Source organism: Carya illinoinensis, chromosome 5 (assembly GCF_018687715.1).
Source record: "Carya illinoinensis cultivar Pawnee chromosome 5, C.illinoinensisPawnee_v1, whole genome shotgun sequence".
Lineage (NCBI taxonomy): Eukaryota > Viridiplantae > Streptophyta > Magnoliopsida > Fagales > Juglandaceae > Carya > Carya illinoinensis.
The window spans coordinates 28,066,909-28,090,479 of NC_056756.1; the positions used below are offsets into that span (position 1 = coordinate 28,066,909).

Genomic DNA, 23,571 nt, shown 5'->3' on the forward strand with positions numbered 1-23,571 from the left:
AAATTTAAAATTACATTTTTACGCTTGACCTAAAACTAAAAAACCCTAAGACTCTAGGCCTGGTTTATTTTCACAAACTATCTTAACTTATCTCATTGTTATAATTTTTTAAAATTTTCATAAAAAATAAAATAAATAATCCAATATTTTTAAATTTCAAGATAAAAATAATATTAAAATAATATATTTTAAAAATATTTTATTAACTTTAATCTCCACCCATGTCGTCCGAAAACAAACTAGGAAAGTGACTGACCACACCTCCCGCACCTAGTTTCTGTGTTTCTGGTCTTCGTCTCTCACATTCTCACAGATTCATTCACCCTCACAAGTTCACGAATCACAATCCCAGCACTCCCAGGCCATCTCTGAGTCTTCTCCTCGCTGCTCAGCCGTCTCGGTGTCACTGCAGTCTGCATTACTTCCCTCTCTCTTTATCCTTCACTCTCTCTCTTTCTTGCCCTCTCTCTTCAGTCGGGTTCTGTTTCCCTTCCCGTTGTACCGTCGCCTCCCAGCTCTGTCGCCGCCATTCTCCTTGCCGTCCGACCCTGAGGCCAGACCGGCAAGCCTTCCTCTCGCACTCTAACTGAGAACCGCTCTCCTCTGTTTTCCCTCTCATCGCTTCGTTGTGCCGTAGCACATCCCTTGGCTTCTCCCCCTCATCGTGAATGACGGGTACAATTGTCGTTGAGTCATAATGATCGTGAATGATGGGTCCAATTGTCAATGCACTCAAGGATATATATTCCCCTAGATTAAGATTAAGGCGGACTATAATTTGCTATAATTTATTAATATTATTAATCACATGGAATCGTTGGTTGAATTGGAACAGCGGATGGAGTAGTAGTTTACTCACCTTGCTTTGTCTTTTGCGCGCGGCTTCCTTGCTCGTGAGGTTACGTCTTCGATTGGTACTTTCTACATCACTTCTATAGAAATCTGATACTAAAATAGTTGTATATATGTTGAATCAAATTGCTCTGCAGATAGTCATTCTCTTTGCAAGATCATCCGTGACTATCAAAACCCAATTTGCAGTTCTTCTTTCTTTGGAGGTTCGTGAATGTTCCTGATTCCGATTTGTCTTGGTCTATTTTTCATATTGTTCAGAAATTTCTTTCAGTTGTTCGATACGTTTATATGTCCTTTTGCATTTTTAGCGGTTGTCACGTATTTTGCGGGTAAATGAGATACTTGACCTTTCTTTTTTGCTTTATAGGGGACATTTTGTTAGCACCCTCAAGGTGTTTGATATACGTTGCTGATGAATTTTAGCGTATAGTTGGGACTGCTTTGGTTGCCTTGCTGTGTTTGGAAGAGATTTGAGTTTGCTGTGAATTGAAGAAGCTCTGTGAGTTTTATTTGTGATGGGGGCCAAAAGTTCGAAGGGCTCGGGTCGGAGAGGAGTGGCGTCATGTGAATCTGGTGGTTCTGCAACATGGAATCCGTATGGGTATACACAACTGTTGTACCCTCAGCAAAACCCTTATTACATGCGTTGGCATCCCCGTGCTCCACCACCCTCTACATCTTTTAATAATGGCTCGGAGGTACACCAGCCGCAGAGAACATTGGATAGAAGATACTTGAATATTGCAAATAACTACTGGTCCTTGGACGAGGTTAGGCTGTTTACAATGTGTTTGTGACTTTGTATGTTTAAGACATTTCTTTTGTCTTTTATTGTATTATTGCTCTAAGGGGAATCACTATTCTTTCTTCTACATTGTAGGACCCAAAATTTTGTCTCTCTCTCTCTCTCTCTCTCTCTCTCTCTCTATGACTCTTCTTCTTCCATTCCTGGTGAGAAGCACCAGGAATAATCCTTAATCTTTTCCTTGTTTTCCTTTCTTCTACTTATTTATTTAGTTAGGTAAGAGTAGTATGGGGCATTCAAGATTTGTAGTTATTGAGTTGAAGGAGTTTGAGGTCTTTAAAGATACTAGACGTGCGTATTTTTGAGAGAGGTAGGAGAGTGGTCACAAAGATATGCTTGGGCTTAGGCTCGGCAAGATGGTTCATTACAGCCATGGAGGATTGTTTGAAGTCTGGGAGGAGGGTGTTTTATTCAGCTCATAGGAAAGGAGGCAAGAGATACACTGCACAACGATGTGCTAACTTTAGGGGCTGTTATATGGAGTTGGTGGAGTATGGTGGAGGTGGTCATCGGAACTTCATCATTATTCTAGAGGATAAGGATGGCTAGGGATGGAGCAAACCGGTGGAAACATTGAAGGAGGCTGCAAGAGGTCAGGCTCTTCCATCATTGCCAGAGAAAAGGATTGCTGTTGCGCAGCAACCATGTGCTTGGTCGTATAGGGAGGCCCTTCAACAACCTCAGGCTAGGTTGGGGGAGAGCTCTGACAAAGTGACCTGCCCGAGGGGAGGTGTAGGCCTGCTAAGCAAATGTAGAACTTCCCTTCCAGTAGATATCCAGAGCCATGCGGGGAGTTGGCAGGGAGGTGTTGGTTTGAAAGAGGAAATGGAGGAATGCGTGCTTCTGGAGTTGAAGAAACAACTTAATGACATGCAGGATAAAGTGAATTGGCTTATTAGGCGGGTTGAGGAGCAGAGAAGGAAGGGTATGGGCCTGGGTGGGGATTAGAATACACAAAAGGTTCAGATGGACAGCAGTGGGCCTCAGATGGATGGACTAAAGGGGAAGGCTACTTTAGATGGGCCGGGTATGAGCCCAAGCTCGAGAAAGGTCTGGAAGGAAATGGGGCGTCTGATACCCCTTTCCGAGATATCGGCCCTCCTGAAATCATCCATTTCAAAGCTGATATCTAGGTAATCGTGGGGTGTTCCGTAGATGGTGCAGGGTGGGAGAGGGAGGATAAGGGCCTGTCGATGTGCCAGACTTTACCGATGAGTCCTCAAAAGACGTTGGGGAGCCCTGATATGACATAGATTGTGCCGGTAAGTGAGGGGTTGGCATGGGATGCCCAGAATCTGTCGTGGAGCTTGGAAAATACACAGATATTGCCACAGAAAATGCCAGTGGATGGAGTGGAGCCTGTCGAAGTGGAAGCAGGTGCTGTTTTGGGAAGTGGGGAAGCACTGAGTATGCCGGTAAGTGAGGGGCTGCCAGGGGATGTTAAGAATCTGTCGTTGTGCCTTGAAAATGCCCAGAAAGTTTCAGTCGAAGCATGTGTTGGTATGGGAAGTGGGGAGCCTCCTGCAGTTGTGGGGAGTGGGGACGAAATGGACAGATCTCTTATTCTTTTTGAGCTTGTTAGAATCTCTCCCGAGGGGGAGTTTTCAGGGGAGGATAATTCCCCATTCAATATTTCTTTACCCCCTGATTGGATAATGAAAAAGGTGAAGGAGTTACAGATTTGTGTGGGGATCTCATGTGAGGGCTATGCAGAGCAATTTAAGGCATTGCTAACAGCCATAGAGGCTGGACATATTCAACAGGGAGCAGGATTGAAAAGGAATAGGGAGTTGAAGAGACTTACTTGTTCTATTAGCTATGATGGCAAGGAGGTGAGTGCAAGCCGTGATTGGGGAAAAGGTAGGGCTGTTATAGTTGATAAATGCAGCCCAAAATACTGATTTGGAATGTTAGGGGGCTGAATGTGATTAACAAGTGCCTCCGGATCTGAGCCTTGTTAAGACATTGGAAGATGGATATTATTTGTTTGCAAGAAACTAAGTTGAAGCTTATCACAAGGAAAACTATATGGAGCATATGGAGTTGTCAATATGTAGGATGGTCATACTTACCTTCGAAAGGGGCCTAGGGTGGAGTTTGGTTATGTGGGATAAAAGGATGGTGGAGAATATTGATGGGTTTATAGGAGAATATTTAGTGGGATGTTCTTTTAAAAATATAGAGGATGGATTTGTATGGGCTTTTGCGGGGGTTTATGGTCCTAATGTGGATGGGGAACGACAGTTGCTTTGGGATGAGCTTGCGGGCTTGTGTTCTTGGTGGGAGGTCCCATGGTGTGTAGGTGGAGATTTTAACGTTACAAGATTCTCCAACAAAAGGTTGGGGGAGGGACGACAAGATTCTATGCGAGAATTTTCAGATCTAATTTTGGAGCTAGAACTTATGGACATACCGTTAATAGGAGGCGATTTCACTTGGTCCTCTAACCAAGCTTGGTCAAGACTGGACAGATTCCTTATATCTCCTTCATGGGAGGTGCATTTTCTAGATTTATGTCAGAAGAGACTCCCTAGGGTATGCTCGGACCATTTCCCCATAATGTTAGACTGTGGAGGCATCCCATGGGGTAGAAGGCCATTTAATTTTGAGAATATGTGGTTGAAACATGAGGGGTTTGTGGAGCTGGTAGTGCAATGGTGGAGCTCATATCAATTATGGGGCAAACTGAGTAATATATTGGCTGGAAAGCTGAAAGCTTTGAAAAAGGATTTGGAGATATAGAATGAACAAATATTTGGTGATGTTACGATACAAAAAAAGAATTTATTCCAAGAGTTACAACGCTTGGAGGGGGTAGGAGAAGAGAACAACTGCAAAGGGCAAGTAGTTGCTGAATTGGAAAGAATGATTCTTATGGAGGAAATTTCGTGGGGACAAAAGTCAAGGGCATTGTGGCTTAGGGAGGGGGATAGGTGTACAAAATTTTTTCTTCGTACTGCAAATTCGCATAGGAGGTTTAATACTATTGAGAATTTGAACATTGATGGGGATGCATCTACAGGTCAAGCAAAAATAAAAGACCATGTGGCTGGACACTTTGAACACTTGCTATCGGAACCTCATGATTGGAGACCTACCCTAGATGGGCTGGCTTTTGAGTCCATCGACCAAAGTAGGATGGCTTGGTTGGAGAGACCATTTGAAGAGGGAGTGGTCCATCTAGTAATCAGAAAAATGAATAAAGACAAAGCTTCGAGCTCAGACGGTTTTACTATGGCATTTTTTCAGACTTGCTGAGAGGTGGTGAGAGAAGATGTTATGCAGGTCCTCTAGGAATTCTTCACGTATGGTATATTTGAGAAGAGCTTGAATGCTACTTTTATTGCACTTATCCCAAAAAAGAAGGTTGCTATAGAGGAGCAAGATTTCAGGCCTATTAGTCTTGTGGGAAGCATATACAAGATAATATCCAAAGTCCTGGCTAATAGAATGAGCATAATTATGGATAAGATTATATCTAAGACTCAAAATGCTTTTGTGCGAGGGCGACAAATTTTGGACTCGGTTCTTATAGCAAATGAATGCTTGGATAGCAGGATCAAGTCAGGAGTGCCAGGTGTTTTATGCAAATTAGACATGGAAAAGACCTATGATTACGTCCATTGGGACTTCTTGTTATACATGTTGAGTAGATGTGGTTTTGGGGAAAGATGGAGAAAGTGGATGAGGCATTGTATGTCAACGGCTTGCTTCTCAGTTTTGGTAAATGGGGATCCGGTGGGTTTCTTTAATAGTTCGCGGGGTTTACGAGAAGGTGATCCATTATCACCTTTATTATTTGTCATAGTAATGGAGGCTCTAAGTAGAATGGTGTCGGCTGCAGTTGAGGGGGGATTCTTTTTTGGATTTTCAGTGGGAAATATCAACATTTCACATCTTTTGTTTGCGGATGATACTTTACTGTTTTGTGAGGCAAATGTAGGACATATACAATTCTTGAAGGCCATTTTACTGTGTTTTGAAGCGGTATCTGGTTTAAAGATTAATCTTGCAAAGATGGAGATGGTTGCGGTTGGTGAGGTGAGGAACATTAGGGGGTTGGCCAACATTTTGGGATGTGCTGTCTCTTTGTTGCCATTGAAGTATCTTGGCCTTCCGTTGGGGGCTACCTTCAAAGCCAAGGCAATTTGGGAGGAGGTGGTGGAGAAATTAGAGAATAGATTGGCCGGGTGGAAAAGGTTGTATTTAACTAAAGGGGGGCGGATCACTCTTATTAAGAGCACTTTATCCAACCTTCCTACATACTACTTGTCTCTATTCCCTCTACCCGCCAGCATTGCAACGAGAATAGAGAAACTTCAACGTGGCTTTTTGTGGAGTGGCTTAGGTAAGGAGCTCAAATTTCACCTAGTGGGGTGGAATTAGGTGTGTACTCCTTTGAGAGATGGTGGCTTGGGGATCTGTAATGTGAGGGTTTTTTTTTTTGATAAATAAAAATTATATTAATCAAAAGAATGGCAAAAACGCCTGTATTACAACTCTAATGCCCCACCTAAGTAGGTGCATTAGAGGCTAGAAAGTCCCGAAGGGCCATACCATTAAAATCAACAGCTATGGCCCAACTACAAAGAGTTCTAAAAAATAAAATTTTAAGCTCCTCTATAGATCTTTCTTGGTCTTCAAACGTCCTTTCATTGCGCTCCCGCCACAAACTCCACACAATGCAAATCGGAATCATTCTCCACATAGCTTTAATCGGCCGCCTTCCTCTTATGCTTGGCCAGCTAGCCAATGCTGCCTCAACCGTTCTTGGCATCACCCATATCAATGCCGAGCGAGCAAACACCTCGTTCCATAAAGTCCTTGCTACCCCACAATGTAACAAAAGGTGATCGACTGACTCTCCTCCACTTTTGCACATACAACACCAGTCTGCAATGATAATCCTTCTTTTCCTTAGATTATCAGTGGTAAGAATCTTACCCAACACTGCTGTCCAGACGAAGAAAGAGGCTTTTGGAGGTGCATTGTGACGCCATATCTTCCTCCACGGGAAAAGAGAAGTAGGCTCTGGGGTAAGAACCTTATAGAAAGATTTAACCGAGAAAATACCTTTTCTTGTTGGCTTCCACCACATGACATCCTCTTGCTGGCTGTCTAGATTTATAGAGTATATATAGCTGTAAAAATCTGCAATGCTACTCATCTCCCAATCCTGTAGCGCCCTACCGAAGTGAATATTCCAAACAATCCGTCCCTCCATCACCTCCATAGCATCCGCCACTGAAATATTCTTTGCACTCGCCAGTTGGAAGAGAGATGGGTACACATCTTTTAAGGCCCGACAATCACACCACACATCGCTCCAAAATTTAATCCTGGATCCTGTACCCACCTGAAACTTAACAAAACGGTTAAAAACCTCCCATCCTCTTCTAATGTTTTTCCACAAACCAACTCCATAAGCCCCCCTTACTTCTCTCGTGCTCCACTCTCCCCATAAGCCGCCATACTTTTTTTCTATAACCATTTTCCATAGCGCATCTGGTTCTCTGGGATATCTCCATAACCATTTGCCTAATAGTGCCCGGTTAAACACCCTTAGGTTTCTAACACCCAAACCTCCCCCCTGGATAGTCTTACATACCTGTTTCCACTTGACCAAGTGAAACTTGAACTCATCTCCCAATCCTCCCCACAGGAAATCTCGTTGAAGCTTCTCAATACGGACTGCTACACTTGCTGGAATTGGAAAAAGAGAGAAGAAATATGTGGGTAGATTAGAAAGTGTGCTTTTTATCAAGGTGATCCTACCGCCTTTAGACAAGTACATTCTTTTCCACCCTGCCAGTCGCCGCTCAATTTTCTCAAACACCATATCCCATATAGAAGTAGCCCTTGAACCACTCCCCAAAGGCAGTCCCAGATAGGTCATAGGAAGAGAAGCAACCTTACAACCAAGCGTTCGTGCCAATAGGCGGGTGTTTGGAACCGACCCAATTGGCACCAATTCTGATTTATCCAGATTCACCTTCAGCCCAGAGACAGCCTCAAAACAGAACAGTACAGCCTTTAGCGCTTGAACCTGCCTATGCTCAGCTTCACACATGATCAATATATCATCTGCAAATAATAAGTGGGAAATATCAATGATGCCCCTGCTTGGGGTACCAATCGGGAAACCTGCAATAACACCATTCACAACCAGTGCCGATATCATCCTGCTTAGCGCCTCCATGACCATGACAAACAGCAAAGGAGACAATGGATCCCCTTGTCTCAAACCACGTGAACTCTGGAAAAATCCCACTGAGGTTCCGTTCAATAGTACCGAAAATTTTGCCGAAGAAATACACTAACGAATCCAGGCCCTCCATCTCTTCCCAAAACCACACCTCCTTAATAAGTGTAAAAGGAACTCCCAGTTAACATGATCATACGCCTTTTCCATGTCAAGTTTACACATGATTCCTGCTTTCCTGGCGTTTAGTCGACTGTCGAGGCATTCATTGGCAATTAACACTGCATCTAAGATCTGTCTTCCTTTAACAAAAGCATTTTGGGGTTGAGTAACAATCTTACCCATCACCTCACTTAGTCTATTCGCAAGTACCTTGGATATTATCTTATACACTCCACTCACTAGACTGATAGGCCTAAAATCCTTAATCTCCGTCGCTCCCACCTTCTTAGGTATCAAAGCTAAGAAAGTGGCGTTAAGGCCTTTTTCAAATCTTCCCACCCTAAAGAACTCCTGGAAGACTTTCATTAGATCTTCCTTAATAACACCCCAACAGTCTTGGAAGAAACCCATAGAGAAACCATCCGGTCCTGGTGCCTTGTCCTTAGCCATTTTCCTCACAACTTCATAGATCTCTCTCTCTTCAAAATCCCTTTCTAAATGTGATGCGTCACTCAAACCAATGGTATTAAAATCCAGCCCATTCAGAGGAGGCCGCCATCCCGCCTGTTCCTTTAGCAAGTTCTCATAGTAACCCACAACATGATTGTGAATTTCCTGTTCATCTCTGCACTCCATTCCATCCACCTTCAACATATCAATGTTGTTATTTCTCCTGTGTGAGTTTGCTATTATGTGGAAAAAGCCCGTACACCGATCCCCTTCCCTCAACCATACAGCTCTTGATTTTTGACGCCACGACACCTCCTCTAATAGGATTAACCTTTCAATTTCTGCACCCAGCTCAACCTTTCTGTCTTTTTCTGCCTGTGTGAGGTGTTGTACCTCTTGAAGTCTCTCAAGCGCCTGAAGTTCCGCCAGCTTTGCTTTTTTGGATTCCCCTACATTGCCAAACGATTCCAAGTTCCAAGTTTGGAGATCCTTTTTAAGAGCTTTCAATTTCGCCGCAAAAATGAAACTCGGGGTTCCTTGAAACTGATAGGAGGACCACCATTGTTTAACCCTATCCACAAAACCTTCTGATTTTAGCCACATATTCTCAAATTTAAACAGCCGACGACCCTTCCGAATACCTCCACAGTCTAACATAATTGGCCAATGGTCCGAGCCAATACGGGCTAGCCTCTTCTGCCAAACCTCCGGAAAGTGACTTTCCCATTCCGGTGAAATGAGAAAACGATCCAGTCGGGACCAGGACTGATTATTCGACCAGGTAGCGATACCCCCAGCTATAGGCAGATCTACCAAATTCAAATAAAAAATGCACTCTGAGAAAGCCTCCATTGCTGGTCGTAATCTTCTGCTTCCTGATGCTTCACTTGGGAATCTCACGACATTGAAATCCCCCCCTATGCACCAGGGGAGATCCCACACACTGTGAATCCCGGCAAGTTCATCCCATAGCAAGTTTCTTTCAGAATCTGAGTTGGCACCATAAACACCTGCAAAAGCCCAACGATAGTTATCGGCTATACTCTGAAACGAGCATGCCACCGTATAATTACCAACAAATTCCTCCACCCTTTCTACCACACGTCTGTCCCACAAAACCACAATTCCCCCTGAAGCTCCATTAGAGGCCAAATAAGCCCAATCTACATGTACACCACTCCATAAACTTCGCACTATTTCTCTATCCATACCTTTCAATTTAGTTTCTTGCAAACACACAATATCCGCTTTCCATTCCCTAATCATATTTCTAATCCGCAGGCGCTTATCCCCCTCATTAAGCCCACGAACGTTCCATGACACAATTTTTGGTTTCATGGAGAAACATTCTGCCCCTTCCCTTTTAACCTACCCCTACTAGCGCTACCCTCCATGTTCATCGACCAAGTCAATCTTTGGAGTTCCCTATGCTTTTTTGATTTTCCTTTATCCTTTTGTTTGTGCCCTGCTTCGATGGCTGTAAACAACGCCATAAACTGCTCCTCATACCCATCACACTCAAGCCCCACTATTTTTTGAATTTCTTTCACTTTATGATAAACCCAATCTGTTACAATCGGTTGGGAAGGGAGGCGGAAATTTAAAGGGGTAGGTTCCTCCAATCTACTCAGCAGAATTTCGTGACTGACTCCATCCAGATCAATATCATCCAAACCCACTTGTTTTTCTTCATTAGGAAGCACAAAATCACCCTCCACCGAGTAACTACACTCATTGGGCCCATCTCCTTCCGCTGCCTCAAATTCCGAATCACTGCCTGGTTGGATTATGGGCTCCAAACCATCTTCCCCATTGATTCTAGAGGAGATCGGCGTTTTCTGGCCATTACATAGAGAGAAGAAGTTTCCTTCACTCATCGGCGTTGAATGGGGTTGGACCGGGGTTGGGCTGGGTACATCTGTAGTCGCCGTGACCTTGCCGGAGTGTCCCCCTGTTCCCGTCGGCAGCTTCTGTGGACTCGCCGGCGTCATCTGACTCGACTGCGTGCACAGAACACGCGATGGTGTCTCGGTGAAGATCGACGGGTCAGCGGGTCGGGGTAACCGATTCGAAAGGCTCGGGTCAGGGCCAGCAGGACTTAAGATTGGGATGGGCTGGGATGGCCCAGGCCCAGGCCCACAGCCATTTAAAAACTTCGACGGCCCCGATTCCTCTAAAACAGCCACATGGGCCGTGCCAGGCCCAGGCCCAGGTCCATGTCCATCTCCATTTAAATCAGAACCCCACGTCCCCGCTCCCTGACTCTCTTCTCCTAACATCAATTCCTTCCCTTTTATTTCCTTTTTCATCCCGACATAGGCACGTAATTCTTCCAGCTCCCTCTGCATTCTCCTCACCTGTCCCTGCAACTCTAACAGTCTCCTACTACTCACCCACGTCTCCTGTCCCACCTTAGGCCTGCCGAAAACTGACCTCTGTACTGTTTTAGAGGCTCGAGACACACCCCCTTGCTGGACCGCCTCTGTTTTCTGCACGCCGTTTACTTGCTTTGCCGCCGTGAGAGCCTCTGCGTATGTGACAGTATGAGGTTTCCATGCTCTTCTGTACAACTGATTCCCATCTCCTTTTACCACCGGCACCTTTTTGTGTGTCATCTCCTCAACCATCTCCTTGAGGCTTTTCCATCCCCATCCACCATACCCTTCTGGAAAACAGAGTAGAGATGTTCTTCCCTCACGCCCATACTCTGCCATCGACAGATATCTCCCACGGTGGTTTGCACAGCGTTGAGCAATAAAACTCCTATAACCTTCTCGGACCACCGAATACATCTCCTTTCTTCCTCCCCTCAAGCATTCCTCTAACACACGTACCAGCCATAGTATTGTGTTACGGCAGACCACCACCTCGTATTTTTCTTTCCACCCCCTTTCCGCTACCCGAAAGTTTACTCCCTCGCTTGCGATAGTGATTCTCTTAGATTCTACCACTAACTCCCTAATCTGAGACATATCTCCGACACATCAACAAGATTAAACCATGATCTTAACACCCCATGGATGCTCTGAATAATGGTTTCTATGTAAGAATATTTCTCTCAGAAAGTGTACGGAGAGCATTACCCTTAGAGTATGAAGATATTATGTGCTTGCAATCATGTGAGGGTTTTTAACGAGGCATTACTAGGAAAATGGTTGTGGCGTTATAATAAGGAGTGGGGAGCTTTATGGAGAGGGGTGATCGACATGAAGTATGGAAGTACATGGGGGGGTTGGTGCTCTGGGGAAGGGAGGGAGGCATATGGGGTGGGGTTATGGAAATACGTAAGAAAAGGTTGGTATTCCTTCGCCAGAAACACTAGACTATGTGTGGGGAATGGCAGTAGGGTCAGCTTTTGGCATGATGTGTGGTTGGGAGACACGGTCCTGAAGGATGCTTATCCTACTATTTTCAGAATTGCTCGGCATAAAGAAGCTATGATGGCTGATTTGCGAGTAATAATCAATGACACACAGGAGTGGAACATAAGTCTTACTCGGGATGCACATGATTGGGAAGTGACTGGGCTGGTGGAGTTTCTTAGCATGCTGTATAACACTGCAATTGATGCCATAAATGAAGATAAGATGGTATGGATACCTTCTAGGAAAGGAAATGTTTGTGTGTGCTCCTTTTATGACACAATTACTATGCACCAAAGACACAATAATTTTCCTTGGAAGAACATTTGGAGGAGCAAAGCACCTACTAAGGTTGCTTTCTTTGTATGGACAGCAGCATTAGGGAAGATTCTTACTATGGACAACCTAAGAAGACGAGGACTTATCATAACTGAATGGTGCTGTATGTGCAGAAAGAATGGTGATTCGGTGGACCATCTACTTCTACATTGTGAGTTTGCTCAGGAAACATGGAATTATTTCTTCAGCAAAATGGGTATAGCATGGGTCATGTCGGGAAGGGTGGTAGAGCTATGAACGAGTTAGAGAGGAATCACGGGGACATCACAGATTGTGGCCGTATGGAAGATGGCTCCTCTTTGTATTCTTTGGTGTATTTGGAGTGAGAGAAACGATAGACTTTTTGAGGATTAGGAACGCTATCTAGAAGAGTCTAGGAGGCTTTTTTGGAAGACTTTATTTATGTGGGCCATAGCTTTAGAGTTGAATGGTCTCAGCTTCCACGATTTCCTTGTATCAGATACTAGTTCCTAAATAGGTGTATTCACATGTATACTTCTAGTGTACTTGGGCCATGCCTATCTTTTCATCAATAAAATATCTTATTACTTATTAAAAAAAAATTGCTCTAAGGATCTTGAGGAGAAATACAATTAGAAATTTTCAACTGTGTTGAATTAGACACTCTGGGTTTGATGTTTGGATTGTTGAATTATAAATTTTCAACTATGGAAGTTACATGCAGGAGACACCTATGTTGGAAAATCTAATGAGGGGAATGGGGATGATGAGAATGTATTTCTTTTTTGGTGAAAAGAATCAAAAGCCTTGACTTTTGTATCTTTGAGGGTTGTATCGCCTCCTAATTTGGCATCCATTTGAGATTTAGGGCTTGCTTGGGTGATGAGATGAGAATTTTGTGAATAGTAGTGAAATAGTTTGAGTTAAGATGTTTTATTGGGTTTTGAAAAAAGAGAGAAAAATTTGAATAAAGATATTATAAAGTGAAAAGGTTATTTGAATATAATTTTTTAATATTATTTATTTTTTGAAATTTGAAAATGTTGAATTGTTTTTTGTATTTTGTTTGGAAGTTTGAGAAAGTTGTAATGATTAAGTAATGATTAGATGAAAAAGTTGAAGATTTGAAATTGAAAAGTGTTTTGTTTTTGAGTGATGTTTGTGGAGGAAATTATGAGAAGTTTTGAGATGGGATGAGATGGTCTCAACTCATCTCACTTCCCAAAAATGGCCTTAGTAAAATCTATTCAAGTTCACAATTTTCTCTCTCAAAGATTGTTGATATTAATCAGAACCTTCTGCCTTGATTTATATTGTATTTCTGTCATGACTGTTAATTTTCTTGTGTTTCAATTAATATTGTTTTACTTATCAAAAAAAAAATTTTTCTTAGGTTTTGGTCTCAATGCCCTTTCTCCCGGATTTCTCTCATTTATAGAGAAATTATATTTACATAGGATGCTTATAGAGGATGCTCACGTATGTCAACTATTTATAACAGTCGGCAACTAATTCTACCTAATTTACAACCACATCTACCTAATTTACAACCACAAAACTACTCCCATAATTCTCTCCGTAATTCTCTCGTAACAATGACTTTATATATTAAGAAAGTTGTAGTTGGCAATCTCTCTTGGTGTATGAGAAGTGCCTGAACTATTATGGAATGATAATAATGGTAAACCTCTCTGGCTGCACAAATGTTCTTTGCTACTGCTTTTGGAGTTACAGAGTTGCTGAAGCAGCACCCTTATAGATTTTTGAACTGATATCAATTTTGCAAGTGGGTTTTGAACAATGGGTTTGAAATCTATACATGTCTTATGTTAACTACTAAAAATTTCGACTCTAGTAGTACTCCACCAATAAGTTACTTGAGGGGTTCCTGTAACGCCTCTTTTCCTGTAAATGTTGTGAAAAATAATTTTAGCACTACTTGCATTTGATATTCTATTTAGAGTTGCAAGATTTTTTTTATTATTATTTTTACTGTTATTATTCCTATTATTTTTGTTGTTATTATTTCTAGAGCTCCCATTACTGTGTCCTTCAGATCTTCCAAAAAGGATGTATTGGCCATAGTTTACTGCTGCTGTTGCGCATGCTGGCCTATAATCTTCTAATCTAATTGTTGGTATTGATTTCACGAAGAGTTCAGTCTCATAGTGATGCTTTGAATTTGTATCTACTCGGGATTCGTTTCGCTTAGCTTTCTTCATAAATTAGGTGCTAGGTCATTCAACTGACGGAGCTTACCGCCTCAATACCATGAGGCTAATCACCACCACAGCAAAACCAGGTAGTCTATGCCCTCCTTCTCTTCCAAATTCTGTGCATGCCAATGCATCGAGTTCCTCGTCAGGTCCTCCCAACCCACTGCTATGCACTCACTCTGATATGTCTCGCAGTCTTGGTGCACGCCGCCTCATATACCGAGCTCGAATCTCATACTTTGTTAAAGCTGGTCTCATTGACCAAGCCATCCAGGTGTTCGACGAAATGACCCAATCAGATTGCCGGATATTCAGCATTGACTACAACCGGTTTGTCGGCGTATTGGTCCGTGAATCGCGCTTCGAGTTGGCTGAGCACTACTACCACAAAATGATCTCCCTGGGCTTTTCCCTCAACCCATTTACATACTCAAGGTTCATTTCTCGATTGTGCAAAATCAAGAACTTTAGCCTCATTGAGCAGCTTCTAGAAGACATGGATAGACTTGGTTTTGTACCCGACATTTGGGCTCTTAATATATATTTGTATCTTTTGTGTCAAGAGAGTAGAATAGAATTGGCTTTGGAAGTCTTTCGTAGAATGATTGAGAAAGGAAGAGAGGGTGATGTTGTAACATACACTATACTAATTCATGGATTGTGTAAAGCAAGGAAGTTTGATGCTGCAGCTGAAATGTGGCGTGATATGATAAACAAGGGTTTAAGTCCAGATAATAATGCGTGTACAGCACTTGTTATTGGGCTATGTGATGGCGGGAAGGTTAATTTAGCATATGAGCTTACGATTGGTGTGATGAAGGGTCGGGTCAACTTTAGTAATTTGATTTATAATGCATTGATTAATGGGTTTTGTAGAGCAGGTAGGGTTGATAAGGCACAAGCGATCAAATCATTCATGAGGACAAATGGTTGTGAGCCAGATTTGGTTACATACAATGTGCTATTGAACTATTGTTGTGATGGGCTTATGTTGGAGGAAGCGGAGAAGTTGATGAGGAAGATGGAGAGGACTGGGATGAAACTGGATGTGTACAGTTACAACCAATTTATAAACGGTCTTTGCAAGGCAGACCTGCCAGATAAGGCTTATTTGTTCATGGTGAATAAGATGGAGGCCAAAGGATTGTGTGATGTTGTGTCTTATAATACCATCATTGGAGCTTTTTGCAAGGCATTTCGTACTAGAAGGGCCTACAAACTTTTTGAGGAAATGGGGCGGAAGGGGATCATGCCAGATGTGGTGACATTCACGATTCTTATTAAAGGTTTTCTTAGAGAAGGTAGTTCTGATATAGCAAAAAAACTTCTTGATCAGATGACTAGCATGGGTCTATTGCCTGATCGTATATTTTATACTACGATTGTTGATCACTTATGTAAGAATGGGAAGATTGAGACAGCTTATAGTGTTTTTTCTGACATGCTGGAGAAGGGAATTGCCCCTGATGTGGTTTCATACAATGCCCTCATAAATGGGCTTTGTAAGGTTTCTAGGGTTAGTGAAGCCATGCATCTTTATGAAGAAATGCAGATGAGTGGATCCTATCCCGATGAAGTAACTTTCAAGTTAATAATTGGGGGGCTTATACGAGAAAAGAAGCTTTCATTGGCTTGTAGGATATGGGATCAGATGATGGAGAAGGGCTTTACTCTTGATGGAGCTGTGTCAGAGACTCTAATCAGTGCTATTCATTCAAGAGATGCCACATGGACATGACAAATGGTACATATTCTATATTCTCATATTTCACTTATCAATTTTGTATCTATGTTTGTGATGCTAAATTTGTATGATGCCTCAGAAGTTTCACTTAAAACAATATGCAAAAACTTGTGTTATGCCTTGGAAGTTTTATTTAAAATAATCTGCAAAGACTTGCTTTAGGGGCAGTATCTGGAGGCACTGATAGCAGTTGTGTTCCATTTCTACGTGCGGTAAACACATTACATGCAATAAAAAGTTGTCAAGACATCCATTGGCATACCACATATTTTGAAAGCTTTGCTCTGTCTTCTATGGCCAAAGTTCCTATCTTAATCGACGTCGTAGAAAAAAAGTTTTGAATTTCATTCCAGTGATCATCTGATTCCAGTGATCATCTGGTCCACTCAAACATAATATTTCGATACCGGTGTGTATTGGTGTATTGTTTCGGGATATTCAGTATATATAACAACTTACATGAAACAATAACTCAGTATGAAATATATATAATTAATTCGTACTTTACTTTATGCAATCTCATTTGTCAACCTGATTATGTTTTACTTAGTAGAATCAGGTTCCAACCTCATAATAGCATTCATAAACTCTCTTGAAAGATCATTTTTTTTTTGCAACCTGCTGCATGTAATGGATTGTGAATTTGCTTATACCACCTAGCATCAATGATTCTTATTAGTGGGCCATTGATATGAGCTTGCATGTACTAACTTGTTTTTTAACTTACATGGGCCATCATGTATCTTGTCTATTCATTTTAGTAAGCAGTTTACTTTATGTTAAGTTGTAGTTGGGTTGAGTCTGTATGTAAGCTAAAAATAATCAGTAATGCAGTATAGATTTCCCTTAGCAAAATTTGCAGTGTGTGTGTAGCTTCTTTGGCTCCTTGAATTGCCAAAAACAAGAGTTCTCAATTTTATTCTTTGAATTAAGGATAATAAATTGTTGGTTCCTTGCTTTACCATAATTTCATTATTATTATTATTGTTGTTGTTGTTGTTGTTATTGTTATTATTATAAAACAATCACATGGAAGCATTGATTGAATTGGAACAGTGGATAGAGGAGGAGTAGTTGACCCACCCTGCCTCTTGTTGTGTGCCGCTTCCTTGCTCATGAGGTTACGTTGCGGTGACATGGAATCATTTAAAAAAAAAAAAGAAGTGCCCCATCACAGAAGCATCTCTATTCCATCGAAGATCTCTGGATTTCTTTTTGAGGGAAGTGTCTTATTTCTTTTCCGTCTCTTTTCTGTCGGAGGTCGTGAAGAAAATCCCTGGTCTTGAGCGCTGGGCGAAGAATTGTGGAGGCATCTCTATTCTGTCTGAATAACAAACACATCTCTTTTCCACCAGCAGAGTTGAAGAAATCTCTCTCTCTCTGCATTTCATTTTTGACGTGCAAAAATAGTTTCTTTCCTTTCCCATCAACAGCCGCATGTACAAATATTCCCAATAATTTACCTGCTGTTTTTCATTTCTGGGTAATTTGTAAATTCAAGTGAAAATATGGGCCATCCCAATTTGGTGCTCTCATCTTCAAGCCAGGTTCATGCCGAAGATGCACACATATGTGGCAGGAGGGGTCCACAGGTTTAAACTCTTTACATCTTTATATGAACAAATTCTTTGCTGGTTTTATAAATTGCAATGTTTTTGCCTTGCATGTTATTGAAGTTAAGGAGGTGGTACGCTGGAGGAGAAGAGAAAGGTGTTGGTTTGCTGAGACAGAAGGAGGAAAGGAGCTGTTTGTAATTACGAGGACAAAAATAACAATTTACTATTTTCCAACATGGATGGTGTGTGGGGTGTGGGGCTACATTATTGTTATGGAAATGATATACTAAATAATTATATATTTGTTGAATCAAATTACTCAGTAGAGTCATTCTATTTGCAATTTTATCCGTAAGGACAATTGGAGGTTCTTGAATGTTTCAGAATAGGTCTGGACAATTCTTATATACTCAAACGTGTTTTGCAAAATGGTTGTCAATTGAAGGGCATTCTTTGATCGGTAAGCTGTCTCTAGCTGCCTAATCCCAATTTGTCTTGGTCTGTGTTTCATACTATTAAGAAATTTCTTTCAGTTGTTTGATACGTTTATATATCCTTTTGTATTTTTAGTGGTTGTCACGTATTTTGCAGGTAAATGAGATAGATGACCTTTATTTATTTATTTATTTATTAGTGGATATATTGCAGGCGTCCTCAAGGTGTTTGATATGTGTTGCTAGCAAATTTTAGTGTATGGTAGGGATGCCCGAGCATTCCATGCAACACCATCAAACTAACATTCTTTGTGCTTTGGCTGTCTTGCTGTGTTTGGAAGAGATTTGAGTTTGCTGCGAATTGAAGGAGCTCTGGGAGTTTTATTGGTGATGGGTGTAAAAGTTCCAAGGGCTTAAGTCGGAGAGGAGTTGCATTATATGGGTCTGGTGGTTCTTCGATATGGAACCAGTATGGGTTTAGAGAACCTTCGTACTCTCAGAAAAACCCTTATTACATGCCACGACATCATCATGCTCCACTGCTTTCCTCTTCTTTTAAGTATGGGCCGCAACCATCTTTTAATTATACCTCAGAGGCACCCCAGCCACGTAGAACATTGGATAGAAGATACTCAAAGACTGCAAATAACAACCGGTCCTCGGATGAGGTTAGACCATTTACATTTCTTTTGTCTTTTATTGTATTATTGCTCTAACTGTCTTGGGGAGCACTACAATTATCTAAGCATTTGATATGATCTTAACACATAAAAGAAAAAGAATGAGAAAAAGATTAAAAGGAGAAGAGGAAAAAATTGTGGAAGTATGTATGTGTATTTTGTGCATGCTTGACTTCATTTTGTTGACCTTTAAGCATGTTTAAACACTTGCAAAGTTTTGGCTGAACTAGAGGCGACAAACAATAACTTATGACAACTTGACTTCTCAATATTAGTGTGTATCAATAGACTTCTAAAGATGTAAGATGTATTGGAGGGACTATAATAAGAGAGCATTTTTAGTTGGAAGTTACATGCTGGCGACACCTATGTTGGGAAATCCAATGAGGGGAATGGGATGATGAGAAGTATTTCTTTTTTGGTGAAAAGAATTAAAAGCCTTGACTTTTATATCTTTGAGGGTTGTATTGCCTCCTATTTTGGCAAAAGTTTGAATGGCTCGGGTCGGAGAGGATTGGCATTGTATGGGTATCGTGGTACTTCAACATGGAATTAGTATGGGTATACACAACTGTTGTGTTGGATTTGTGGAGCTTGATTTATAATTGTATTAGCCTAATTTGATGACCCGACCCGACAATGGATGCGTTTTTTTGGCTGATTTTCAATGAGGCTTGGGCCATGTTCCCTTTGGGTTGGGCTGATATTTTTGGCACTATTTACGACTTGGAAAGTGCTAGATAGAAAGTTTGCTTGACATTCACTCGAGCAAAGCTTAGACAGAGAGTTCTCTTGAGACTCGCTCGAGTGAATATTAGACAGGGAGTTCACTCGAGACTCGCTCGACACCTCGCTTCAGTGAATAATGCAGAAAAGTGAAAATTAGGATTTTTGCCTTGTAACCCTATAAATATGTATTTAATGAACGGTATAGCTGTTTGAATAATGATTTTTCACCCCAAAGTTTATTTTGTCATTTCTTAGCATAATAAAATCTTTTGCAGCTCTGTAGACGTAAGCATGTTGCCAAATCACGTTAATTTTGTGTTGTGAAATTTATTGTTTGCTTTACTTTTACTTTTCTCTCATCGTTTTTCACAGCACGTCGTACCCTCAACAAAACCCTTATTACATGCCTCAGCGTCCATGTGCTCCATTGCCCTTGCTTTTTTGAATTATGGCTCACAACCATCTTTTAATGGCTCAGAGGTACTCCAGCTGTGGAGAACATTGGATAGAAGATACTCGAAGATTGCAGATAACTACCAGTCCTTGCATGAGGTTAGACTATTTACAGTGTGTTTGTAATTTGATATGATAAGTGCCTTAAACTATCATGGAATGTTAACAATGGTAAAACTTTGGCTGCTCGTTTTTATTTGCTACTGTTTTTGGAGTTACAGAGTTGTTGAAGCAACACATCTCTTTTAGAGTTTTGAACTGATATCAAGCTTGCAAGTGGGTTTTCACCAATGGGCTTTGAAATCTATCATTTATATCTAAATGTCAACTTCTGAAAACTTCGACCTCCAGCATTCTACCAATAAGTTACCTGAGAGGCTCCTGTAAAGCCTCTGCTCCCTGGAATATTGTGACAATATAAATGCAAGTTGGTTGCCTTGGGGAAAAAAGTTTGGATTATGTCTCTTCAATAAGTTCCACTTCTAATTACGAGTAGCAAATTGTGGGATGATAGCCAAAATTTCTATCATCTTTTGAACATGCCCAGCAATATTATTTCCTTTCTTGACATCTTGTAATTCTTTCACTGCTTGTTTGTGTCTGTCTCAAGCACTCATTGTATCATTGATATTTTTCTATACCTGCTCTGAAACTTCTCCGATTGACAAGTCCCTTATCAAATTTAAATGTTCATGCTTTTGCTGAATAATTGAATAATTGATCACAGGTTAGTGTTGCTCTTGCGCATGCTGGCCTAGAATCTTCTAATTTAATTGTTGGTATTGATTTCACAAAGAGCAATGAGTGGACAGGTTCAGTCTCATCTTGATGTTTTCAATTGTATCTATTTGGGATGCAGTATGCTTAGCTTTTTTTTTATAAATTAGGTGCTAGGTCATTCAACCGATGAAGCTTACATCACATCGGAAATGGTCAAAATCCCTATCAATGAGCAATATTTGTCCTATATGTGGTGAACTTGTACAGGCTTGCCCCTATTTGTCTTACTAATCAAAAGGACATGGCCTTTGGTTGTGGGCATCAAGTAAATTACTCTGCATTTCTAGGTTTAAATCCCCTTGGGTGCAAACAATTTTTAAGGGCTATCGGACTGAGGGATATTCTCCTTGAATTACCTGAGGTGTACTTGTGGAGAACTCCTTGCCGATAGTCTATGCACCCCTGGGATTAATTGGGACGATGTTCTTGGATACCTGGTACCAATAAAAAACAATGTATGTTCTGTACACCCTCAACTTCTGTTTGCCAAAACGATGTATTATTTCCATGGTATTATCATATACCATATAATTAAGATTTTTATGTAAACATCAATCTTACTTTACATGATATCTTATGATATGATAGAGTATTATGTGTATGTACATCAAGAATACTTGATAATTATTCAAAATGAATAAAGGGGCCTAGGAGCAGCGTCACAATGGTAAAGCATTAGCCAACCTAACTTTAATTGCAAATAAGTAAAAATAATTTCCATTTGGTCCTGACCCATCACCCACTAGAGGGGTGCTATAAGAACGGTTTTGATGCAATCTGACTTGTGGTCTGTAAAGCTACAAGGAGGAATTGTGGCCACTTGATTTGTGTTATGTTTTGTTGGTTTGGATTGGCTAAAGGAGAGATCTACTTCTTTGTTTTCTTGATCCTTGATTAGGAGAAGTCGTATCAATAGGAAGATAGCAAGAGAAAGATGGTACGTGTCATCGACAAAAATGTATGACCATTAGTGTTTGTACCGGCATGTGGTCCTCATGTACTTGCGGTGGGCAAATGAGGTCGGTTAGATTTGAGAGATTTGAGCTGTTGAGTCATTGGTTTGATGCTTGAAGGGAAAAGAAGCACGGAGGTAAAAGAAGCAGAGAGTTGTGGTGGCTCGTGGATCTCATGTGCATACGCCTCGTGCATGAGCTTCGCGTGTTGACAATTTTTACAATCTTCTTCCATCGTGAAAAGGATCGACATTTGAGGAGTTTTGTGAAGTTATGCGTGCCGGTTGTTAGGTCTCCAAAAAGCAATTGGCCAAACAATCCCTGTGCTATAGCTAGAAACCAATTAAAAAACCCTAGACATGCCTCTAGAAACTGAAAAGGATCCTACTGACTCTATTATTATTATTATTTTTAAATTTTAGTTTTTGTGCAAGCAAACAATGTAACAACATTGTTTTACATGTACAAAAATGACGTTGTTTTGAAACAAAAACTCTATTTAAAAAAAAAAAAAACACATGGTTACGAATAATCAATTAAATAATTGGATTCTCACTGGGATTTACGGGTTTCGGATCAGACCAAAAAAATATCTTGTCTGGATACACACCCCGAATGATATGAACCACCATCGCCTACGTAAACCTTCTTAGTTTGACATGATCTTTCTATATTTTGTATGGCAGGGTCAAATGTGGCAGATTCGGGGGGTGTTGGCCCAAAGATGGATGAAATGGATCCATCCGTACCTTCCACCTATTAGAAAATAAAAAACCAACGTGTTGGTGTTTTTGAAAAATGGTAACAATTTTGTAAGGTGTTGGTGTTTGATGGAGGAATTACAAACACACATTTGTGCAAAGAGAGTATTTATAAGACCATAAGGCACTGTTGGTCAAAGTGCATAACTATTGGTAACCATAACACATTGGTTGTGACTCTTGATACTCCCTCAACCAACACTCACATGGAAACCATCACTATGGGGAGGGTGTGCATCCAAGGGGCATACCCATTTGGTGTATAATCACAACCTCTTAGATTTACATCTCCCATTTAAACACACAACAATGATGATAATTTAGTTGAGTGTATTACCTTGGTATTAATACAAGCTTTCTACAACTCTTGCATATCGGCATTAGAATATGACAAGCCTTTATGTGCGCATGTTTTTGTCATTATCTCATTTGACCTCACATTTTACCATATGTTCTTCCACTTTGAACTTACACTTACCTAGCCTTGAGACTCATCCTCCCTTGTCATTTTCTAACTTGAGCAATTCCTTTCCTATTTATCTCACCTACCGCTACATCACATTCAAATCAATCTCTTTACAACCTCACCTTTGTCCTACTTTGTACCAATGTGTTCCTCAATCTCTATCCCTCCAACTGGTCACCCTATGATTACTAGATCCAATCTTTCAAACCTAAATCTTTCCGACTAGAACCTCTTCTACTCCTCTAAACACCCTCTCTTGGCATTTACCTCCATGGTACTTCCCAAGGAACCAACCTCATTTTCACAGGCAGCTAAACAAGCAGGAAGGATGGAATCACTACTATCCATCTTGTTTTCTTTGAATCGCCCGAATGCCACTTTTTACTTCTATTTGAACTTTCAAATTTAGACCATTGTGCATTGAGCAGTAGAAATCCAAATTAAGAAGGAAAAAACCCACCAGTTTTTGTCAGGGCATCTTTCACTACCAAGAGTTCATACTTACAAAACTCACGTGTTCAACAAATTACACATATTACATACCTTTATGTGAATAATCCGAACTGTTGGGAAAGCTCTTCCACTTCAAGAGCCCTTTACAATCTTCTCTTGGAGAGGCTTTTCACCATCAATGACTATCTTACGTCATCCACTTGATCTATT

At 41.0% G+C, this 23,571-nt stretch overlaps 1 protein-coding gene across 14 annotated transcripts; it reads left to right on the plus strand.

The window, feature by feature from the left end:
* The first annotated feature begins 245 nt into the window (after window positions 1-245).
* Window positions 246-21,310, plus strand: LOC122311290 (pentatricopeptide repeat-containing protein At1g13040, mitochondrial). Of its 14 annotated transcripts, none has more exons than XM_043125785.1 (9): window positions 248-914; window positions 990-1,058; window positions 1,223-1,625; window positions 14,366-16,096; window positions 17,153-18,112; window positions 18,287-18,754; window positions 19,974-20,047; window positions 20,676-20,760; window positions 20,836-21,310. In XM_043125785.1, the coding sequence occupies exons 3-4, from the start codon at window positions 1,371-1,373 to the stop codon at window positions 16,088-16,090; spliced, it is 1,980 nt and encodes a 659-aa protein (XP_042981719.1). In that variant the 5' UTR covers window positions 248-914; window positions 990-1,058; window positions 1,223-1,370; the 3' UTR covers window positions 16,091-16,096; window positions 17,153-18,112; window positions 18,287-18,754; window positions 19,974-20,047; window positions 20,676-20,760; window positions 20,836-21,310. The 14 variants fall into 14 exon arrangements, with proteins under 14 accessions (XP_042981729.1, XP_042981727.1, XP_042981719.1 ...); XM_043125783.1 differs by having other exon boundaries at window positions 18,301-18,754; XM_043125792.1 differs by having other exon boundaries at window positions 18,428-18,754.
* The last annotated feature ends 2,261 nt before the right edge of the window (window positions 21,311-23,571 follow it).